We start from the raw sequence: 8,267 nt of genomic DNA on the forward strand, positions 1-8,267 counted from the left end.
TCTCTCTCAACTCCAGCCTCTGCTCCAACATCATTTGAAGGCCCATTTGGCAAGGTGCTCCATCAGGTGAAAGCTGTTATAGACACACCTCGTTTCTGCAAGGACTACAAATGCAACAAGATCTTCTATGTTCTCTGCCCTCTCAACTTGAATGACATCCCTGACATCGAGGTAAGGAACAAGGAGGAATGTGGCTGGGAAGTGCCAAGGCTTCAGCCCTTGTCCTGGGGAATAACTGTGTGGCTGGACAACTCTGACTGCATGTCCTGACTGGGCAAGAGCAGGACAAGGACTCTTGGTCTGTCCTGCCTTGCCATCAGTCCCTGCTTGGAGTGATTTTTGACTCTTCTGCATGTTGCTTTGAAACACTTAGGTGAATTTTCTACATGCAGAGAGAGGTGTTGGCCGATAGCACCAGGTGCCTGTAGAGCCTTGGGTTTGGGGAACTTGCTTTGGAGGGAAGAGTGAACAACAGGACAGCAGAACTGGGGGGATGGGGACTTGAGACCTGTTGTCTGTGGCAGTGCTGGTGTTGTTGGTTCCTTATATCCTCTTAGACCAGATACTCCTGCTTGCTCATGTTGAACCTCTGAGCGTTTTCCTGGAGTTTTTCTGACTCCCTTGAGCCAACACCTCTGTCTCTCTGCTCTTCTGCAGCAGCCCAACACCATGTCCATCACCAAGAAGTTCAACTACAAGCTTGTGAAAAGTGGCAACATCATCTTGACGGCCACCTCGGATCTGAAGGGATACATCGTGGGACAAGCCATCCAGCTCCGCACCGACATAGAGAACAAATCTGGGCGGGACACTGGGGCAGTGGTGGCCAGTCTGCTCCAGGTGAGCACCTCAGGGGGTGATCCCTTGGCTTGTGCTGGTTCTCCACCCTCCTGAGGCCTCTCTGAAACTGGGGCAGTTCTCACCAGTGTGGATCTCTGCTGCGTGGGGCTGGGGGTGGCAGGGAGGAGTCCAGACCTCTGGCTGCCTCTGCTTCTCTCTACCTTCCTGGGCCAAGAGGCATTTGTGTTGCTTCTCAGTCTGCCCTGCCATGATGGGTGTTTCTGCTCTGTGATACACCTTATGTTTGTGCTGATTTGACAAAGCAGCTGTGCGTTTCTGTGTCCTGACTTACATTTGTGGCAGACGACCATCTTTCTGCTAGCTGTGTTTTCTCCTGTCTGTGCAGAAAGTGGCTTATAAATCCAAGCGCTGGATTTACGACCTGAGGACCATCGCGGAGGTGGAAGGCTCAGGAGTGAAAGCCTGGAAACATGCAGAGTGGAGGGAGCAGATCCTGGTTCCAGCACTGCCCCAGTCCATTCTGCAGGGCTGCAGCCTCATACACATCGACTACTACATCCAGGTGAGCACACCTGTGCCTCCTGGGGAGCTCCACTGGGCTGAGCTGCAGCTTCTGTGCTTGAGCTCCGTGGCTTGAGCTCCAGAGCTGCCTGGTGGGGGTGGTCCTTGCATCAGGTGAACCTTCCCAGTGCAACATAGGATGAAGAAGATGCCACTGTTTGTCCTTTTCTTCCAGGTTTCTCTCAAGTCACCCGAGGTTTCAGTCACTCTCCCCATCTACATTGGAAACATTGCAGTGAACAGGGTGCCCCTGAGCCCCTCCCGCTCCATCCAGCACATACCCCCTGCCGTGGTGCCCAGTGCCCCCCCGGAGGAGGAAGAGGCCGCCAGCGGTTACCACCCGATGGACAATGTCTCCATCCCCACCAAAAGCCATTCCCAGCAGCAGCCGTTCAGCTACGCCCCAGGACTGAGCTTCCAGGAGCTGAGGGTGGTGGACTCGGAGCAGACGGGCTCCCCAGGCCACCCCACGCTCTGCCTGTCCACGGGAGCCACCGTCCCCTACTACGCCGAGGGCAACGTGGTGCCCGTGCCCACGGCCAGCTCGCTCATCCTGCCCCCAGAGTACAGCACCTGGGGGTACCCCTATGGTGAGGCACTGGAGGCTCCAGCCCCCTAAAAAAACATGTAGATGAGGCACCTCAGGACACGCTCTAGTGGATTGGTTTGTTTTTTTTTGAGAGGTGAGGGTTGATGGTTGGGTGTGATCTGAGGAGGCCTCTTCCAACTGTGACGGTTCTGTGGACATCAGGAAGGCAGGACAAGCTCTTGTCTCTTGTGCCCTGGGACAGGACAAGGGGCAATGGATTCAAACTCCAGCACAGGAAGTTCCACCTCAACATGAGGAAGAACTTCTTTGCTGTGAGGGTGACAGAGCCCTGGGACAGGCTGCCCAGAGAGGCTGTGGAGTCTCCTTCTCTGGAGCCTTTCCAGCCCTGTCTGGATGCCTTTCTGAGTGACCTGCCCTGGTTTTGGTCCTGCTCTGGCAGGGGGGTTGGACTCGATGATCTCCAGAGGTCCCTTCCAACCCCTGACACTCTGTGAGCACCTGAGATCTGCACGGGCTGGCAGTGGGGTAGGAAGTATCTCCTACCACACGAGTCCCTTTGCTGGCTGTGAGCTGGGATGTCAGCGGCTGGGGACTGATGTGAGAGGGGATCATGAGCTCCCTCTGCCTGCTTTTAGCCTCAGGAGGAGTCTCCTCTTACAGCTGTCAAAGCTGGCTGTCCATTCCCACATCTACACCCCTGCCTGCCCTGGGCTCCTCGTGAGAGGATCTCCCTGTTCTTAAAAGAGCTTCCAGCCTCCCACTGCTAGAAAAACTTCTGGACTTGTGCTGAGGCTGGTGGGAGCAGAGCCAGGAAAATGATGTAACTGCAATCTTCTGTCTGTCTTGGAGTGGGCCTGCAGCTGCTCTGAAGGCACGAGCTGTGGGGGCAGGAGCTGAGAGACTGTCCAGGGTGGAGAAGCTTGGGAAAATCCCAGTGTGCAGGATTCCTGGAGCTGTGCTTGTCCCGGGTGGCTGAGGTGGCAGAGCCCAGAGGTAGCACAGGCAGCCCAGGAGCACAGGCTGTTAGTGCTGGGGTAATGAGCTGTGTCACTGCAGCCCTGGCCTGGGGCACACGAGCACTGCTCAGCTGTGGGCTGGGGGTGCTGGAGTGTTGTGGAAGAAGGGGAGGAACAGAACAGGACTTTGGAGGTGCTGATTTTAACCCCTGCAGGCATCGGGACGTGGGTGGGATGGGCTGGCTCAAACCCTGTGTGTGCACACACAGACCCCAGGTGTTCCAGCAGGGCAGGTTGTGGGGTCCTGGAGAGGGAGGGGGCACAACGTGTGTAGCTGGCAGCACTTTGCTTCACGCTGGGTGACACAGAGCGGGCTGAAGGGAGCCTCCCAAACACCCCCCCATAACCACTTGTATTCTTTTCTTTGCCCTGCAGAAGCACCTCCATCCTACGAGCAGAGCTGCAGCAGTGCCAACTCCAGCATCAGCAATGGCAACTAACCCCCTGCTGCCAGTCCCGCCGGCGCTGCCCGGCTCAGCTGCCCCTGCAAGGTCTGGTACAGCACAAGGCGTCTTCTTAGCTCTCTGGCTGCTCGGGGGGGTAAATGGCACATCCCAGCCTGGCCTTTTTAAGTCTCTTTTCTAGGAAGCAGGGGGAGGGAAACCAAAAAAAGGGCAACCAGAACAGCCTGCGTGTGTGTGGAGGAGAGGTCTGGGAAACAACCTCTCCTGCTGCTGGTTTTGCCCCAGAGGTGCCCTCTGCAGCAGCCTGTGTTTAAAGTACTGTAGTCAACACTAACTGCTTTACTATCAAAGCACCTGTGATGCCTTATCTGAAATGCTCCTGACTTGGCATGGCTCCACTCCAGGTGAGGGCTGGGCCCTGTGGACTGTCTCTTGTCTTCACATGTGCTCTCCAGAAATGGTTTTGGCAGCCCTTCCTCCTTGTCCTCATAGGTCCTAGTGGTAGCTGAAACGGGAGGTTTCTTGGAGTCAGCAGGTTCAGAAGGTCAGGGACTCCTAAAAAGCCAGAAGCTCAAGCCCTTGTTTTACCCGGGTTGTGGGGTGAGTGACTGGCAGCCTTTGGTCCTCTGGTAGCACTGCCACTGCCTGCCTGTGGGGAGAGCAGAGCAGGCTCTGGCAGTGGGGAGCACTCTGGGGCACCTGGAGGCCCTGGTGGGCTGTGGAGGGAGAGCCCACTGTTCTGTGGGTGCCCACCAACCAGCTTCTGGCCTTGTCCAGCAGGGGCAGCTTTTCAGAAGCCCTGTAGGAGACAATCCATCCTTGCTCACTGCTAGACCACAGCTCTAGTCAGTCTGCAGGTGGGGGCACCAGCTCCCCCGTGTCACATCTCCCACCCCTGCAGGGTGCCCTCTCCATCCCAGCTGCCTCTGCCCTGGGCAGCCCAGAATTACATGACAATCACCTTACAAAAGTCTGTCTGATGCTACCTCTGAGTCTGCCCAAGGAACCTGTCCATGGAAGCCCTTCCTTCCCTCTGGAATGACCCTCCTGGAGGCTCAGCCTGCTGTGTCTGGCAGGAGCAGTCTGTGCTGCCCAGCTGGTGCAGAAGGTGCTCAGCCTGGGGTCTGTTCCCTGGTTTACCACTTGTCTCCTCAGCCACCTCTCGAGCCACAGCAGGATGGAAAGCAGAGGGAGTAGGAACACAAACTGCTGCAGCTCATTTGCAGCCTTGGCTGGACCTGGCAGGTGGGGGGTGGGAAAAGCTGGTGGGTGCAAACCAACATTTTACTTTTGTGCTTTCTTGTTTTCTATTGACTGCCCGAGGTGGGGAAAACACAAACCAGATAATTAAAGAGCCACGGGTATCCAGCCAGGGCTGGGACTGCAAAACCTGGGACACCTCAGAGAAGGGGTCTCTGCAACTGCCTCACGCTGGGCAGGCAGGATCTAAGCAGCCTGTTAGAAGCTCTGCAGCCTCTGCCTCCTCAGCTCAGCTCCCTGCACTCCCCTGGCAGGTTGCTGGGGACAAGCCCTGCTTTGCACTCTTTCTTTGCAAATGCTTTTTATTTTATTTTAATTTTTGTTTTTTTAAAAGTGTTGAACTGCTTTAAGGGTAGGTTAGAGGAGGTGCCGTGCTGAGCAGTGCTGGCACAACATGCACCCATGGTGATAGAATGATTGTCATTGTCCCTGAATATATATATATATATATATGAGATGAAGTTTTGTTTTTAATGATTGAATTCATAAATACAAATTTTAATGCTATATTTAATAAATTATTCTAAGAGAAATGCTGTGCTTTTTCATCCATTTCTGATGCTTCATCCATGTGCCTGTTCATGCCAAATCCAGGGCTGCATCTTGCTGATTCCTTACAAAATGAAGCAAGTTCTTTGCTCTTGCCAGGAAGGATAGATGGTGCCTTCTGCCAAGGCAGCTCGACTGACCACAGTGCTGGGCTTGTAGTTCCAGATGGTTGGAGGGAGTTTGGCACCATGTGGGCTCAGCTCAGGAGAGCTTCCCCAGCCCTGTGTCCCAAAGCCACAGCTTGTCCCAGTGGCCCATGGCTCCTCTCTGCTGGGGAGGACAGGGAGAGTGGACTCTCCCTTCAGGAGGATGGAGATGGACCAGCCAGGATCTGGCTGAAAGAGCTGGAGACCACCAGCCCTTACCCTCTCCTAAGGACCCCTTTGGAATAAAAATGGAAGAGGCTTCTCCCCACATCCATGGTTTGGTGATACCACGTCCAAAGCATGTAGGTGTTGCTTAAATTCTGTCATTGAAAGTAGCCTGAAGTGAAATCTCTGGCTCAGACATGAGAACCCTTCTTCACTCTCTACTCAGCTTCTGCTTCTGCCCAGCTTGTATTATTTAAGACTCTCCTTGGCCTGGTGGTCTGTGCCTGCCATGAAAAGCATTTTTGATGCACACGGGGCAGCAATATGTGTCCCTCCTTCCAGGCCTCAACCCAAACCCCTTCCACACCTCTGGAAAAATCCCTATGAGCTGTCAGTGCTTCTGGATCTGCTGGGTTGGGCTCCTGACCCAGCTGGGGACTGGAAGAGGCAGGCAGGGCTGGGACTGGATTCCTGGTTCCTTGTTCTCCATCCCAGAAGCTGAGCTGCTGGTAGCACATCCAGCCTGTTTGTTGGCTGGAAAACCTGAATGCTCTTTGTTTACTGTGGCCAGAGCCACTGGGCTTCCCTTCTAGACCCTCAGCCAGGGTCTGGCCTCTCTGTTTAACCTTGGCAGTGGGGAATGAATGCAGCATTTGTGGTGGAGGCTGTGGAGTGGAGAGGCCAGCTGTGTCCCACACTGCTGTGCCCGGTGTCCCTGCCGTGCTCCCGTCCACCTGCTCCCCCAAGTTACACTGGCTACAAACTGGTCCTGCAGCATTTCATGCTGTGCCTGGAGGCCCCTTTGCAAAGCAGGGAGCAAGTAGGCACACTCTTCTTCCCTGGTGAGGAGTGTCCATCTCTGCTGGTTGCCCTGGAGGGAGCAGGAAGGACCAGGAGCTGGTGGTGCTTGTTCTCTCAGATGCTCGGGCTGGGCACGCACAGCTCCTGCAGAGAGAGGCCTCTCAGTCCTGTTAGGTTCTGGCCAGGATGCAGCAGGGTTTCACCCTAAGTTTGTCCCTCAACAGCCTTGCAAGCAGCCAGAAATACCTGTGTATTGTCACTGTGATTGTCAGCGTCCCTGCCCAGCCTTGCCTGTCCCCCAGCACGTGGCAGGGATTTGAATCCCAACACAAACAGCCTGGTTGGTGGTTCATGGACCCCTTTGGAACAGCCCAGGACTGCAGGATGGAGGAGCTGGTTCAGCTCTTCTTAAACCCACCTGCAGTTGTGGCCCCAGGGCTCTGTGGCACCAAGGTCCTCAGGGTACACGAGTGCTGTGGGTGAACGTCTGGGGGTGTGTTCCCCTCAGGACAGGGCGAGGGGACAGCCTGTCCTCTGTCTCTCTTCTCTGCAGCTTCTCCAGCTTCAACCTCTTGCCATTCCTGGGGAGATCCTCTAGGCCCTTAGTCATCCCTCTCTCCTGTTTCTGGACTCTGGAATAGAGGAAAAAAAACCCTGGTTTTCAAAAAACAGCTCCAAGTAGAAAACTTCAGCACACAGGAATTAATTCAAATTCCTGCCTCGATGTTTTCAAGCAATTGTTTTTTTGGTTTGGTTTTAAATGGGGAGGGGAAGTGGTGGGCTGCAAGTGAAGCTTGTGAGCTAATTGTTTCCAAACTCTGCATTCAATGGAAAATACCAAAAATATCATTTGTCCTTTTTGTTTGTTTTTCCTTCTTCCCTGCTGCTGCTTTCCAGCCCTTCATAGCTCTGTCCTTGTCCCACTCTCCACCTGTGTTGCCTCCATACTTTTGGCTCTTCCAGTCTTGCTTGTGTCCTACTGAACTGCTTTGGCTCCTGCCATCCCACTGCCTGCAGGGAAGGGGGAACAGGGGACACGAAGGCTCTTACTGCTCTTTTTTTAGCTTTGCACTCAACTTTCAGTAGTTTTGTAAAAGTATTTTCTGCTATGAAGTTTCCCGATTGAGCCAGCACAAGAGAGGGGATAAAAAGGTGTTTTCTGGGCTCTGTTTGTTTTTTATTCTGCGTTTTAAACTATTTTCAATTCCCTGCAGCAGGAATGTCCCACCTCTCCTCCCCAGGAGAGACTGGGGGGATAAAACCCTTCAAAATGTGTGCCCTTCCTTGCACCAATACTTGTGGCTGTAATTCTTGATTCCTGTGCTTCTCTTTACAGATTTTTGGGGTTTTATACAATATTTGTGATGACTCTGGTTCAACCTGAGACTTCTGAGCAATTTATTACCGGGTTTTAAAAAATGTAAACCAGCAGTTTTACATGTTTACCACAACTTCTGGGGAGTCTTTTTGTCCTGGGTTTTAAAACCACCAAATGTAAAGAACTGAAAACCAATGTCAATAAAGATGAGGGTTTTTTTGAGGACCGTGGGTGCTTTTGCTGGGGGTCGGTGTGTGATGAATGGCATCTGAGAGGGCACAGGGGGTCAGAAGTCCCTGCTGGCTTTCAGAGGAGGCATCTAGAGCTGAAGAGAGTTGGTTCCCAGCCAACATTACAGCAGAGCTGCTTCTCCAGCTTCCCGGGAACCCTTGGGATGGGCAGACACCGGCTGGGGGGGGGACCCACAACATCCTCCTGTGATGCTGAAAGGACCAGTTGGCAGGACCGGCGCTCCCAGCCGGGAGGAAGCACTGGGGAGGTTGGGTTATTCTCTTCCTGCAGGCAGGAATCCCGGGATGGGGAGGTCGGTCCCTGCTCGCCCGGCTCGGGGCAGGAGAGGGCTATGTGTGCCCGGCTGGAGCCGGCGCTGGGGCTGCCGTGGCCGAGGGGGTTGATGCTCCAAACCCTCCATGTGGTTGCTGCCCCAGACCCTCCACGACCGAGGTGTTTGTTTGT

The 8,267-nt window shown here is 54.2% G+C and overlaps 1 protein-coding gene across 1 annotated transcript in view; it reads left to right on the top strand.

Moving 5' to 3' along the window:
- ARRDC1 (arrestin domain containing 1) overlaps nucleotides 1-3,368 on the top strand; it is a 20,433-nt gene extending 17,065 nt beyond the window's left edge. Inside the window, exons 8-12 of the mRNA XM_009994348.1 lie at nucleotides 17-171; nucleotides 658-840; nucleotides 1,187-1,363; nucleotides 1,538-1,952; nucleotides 3,304-3,368. Of these exons, the coding sequence (XP_009992650.1) occupies nucleotides 17-171; nucleotides 658-840; nucleotides 1,187-1,363; nucleotides 1,538-1,952; nucleotides 3,304-3,368 (995 nt within the window). The remainder of the gene's footprint in view (nucleotides 1-16; nucleotides 172-657; nucleotides 841-1,186; nucleotides 1,364-1,537; nucleotides 1,953-3,303) is intronic.
- Nucleotides 3,369-8,267: the final 4,899 nt, after the last annotated feature.

Source organism: Chaetura pelagica, unplaced genomic scaffold (genome assembly GCF_000747805.2).
Source record: "Chaetura pelagica isolate M959 unplaced genomic scaffold, ChaPel_1.0 scaffold132, whole genome shotgun sequence".
NCBI classification, from domain to species: Eukaryota; Metazoa; Chordata; class Aves; order Apodiformes; family Apodidae; genus Chaetura; species Chaetura pelagica.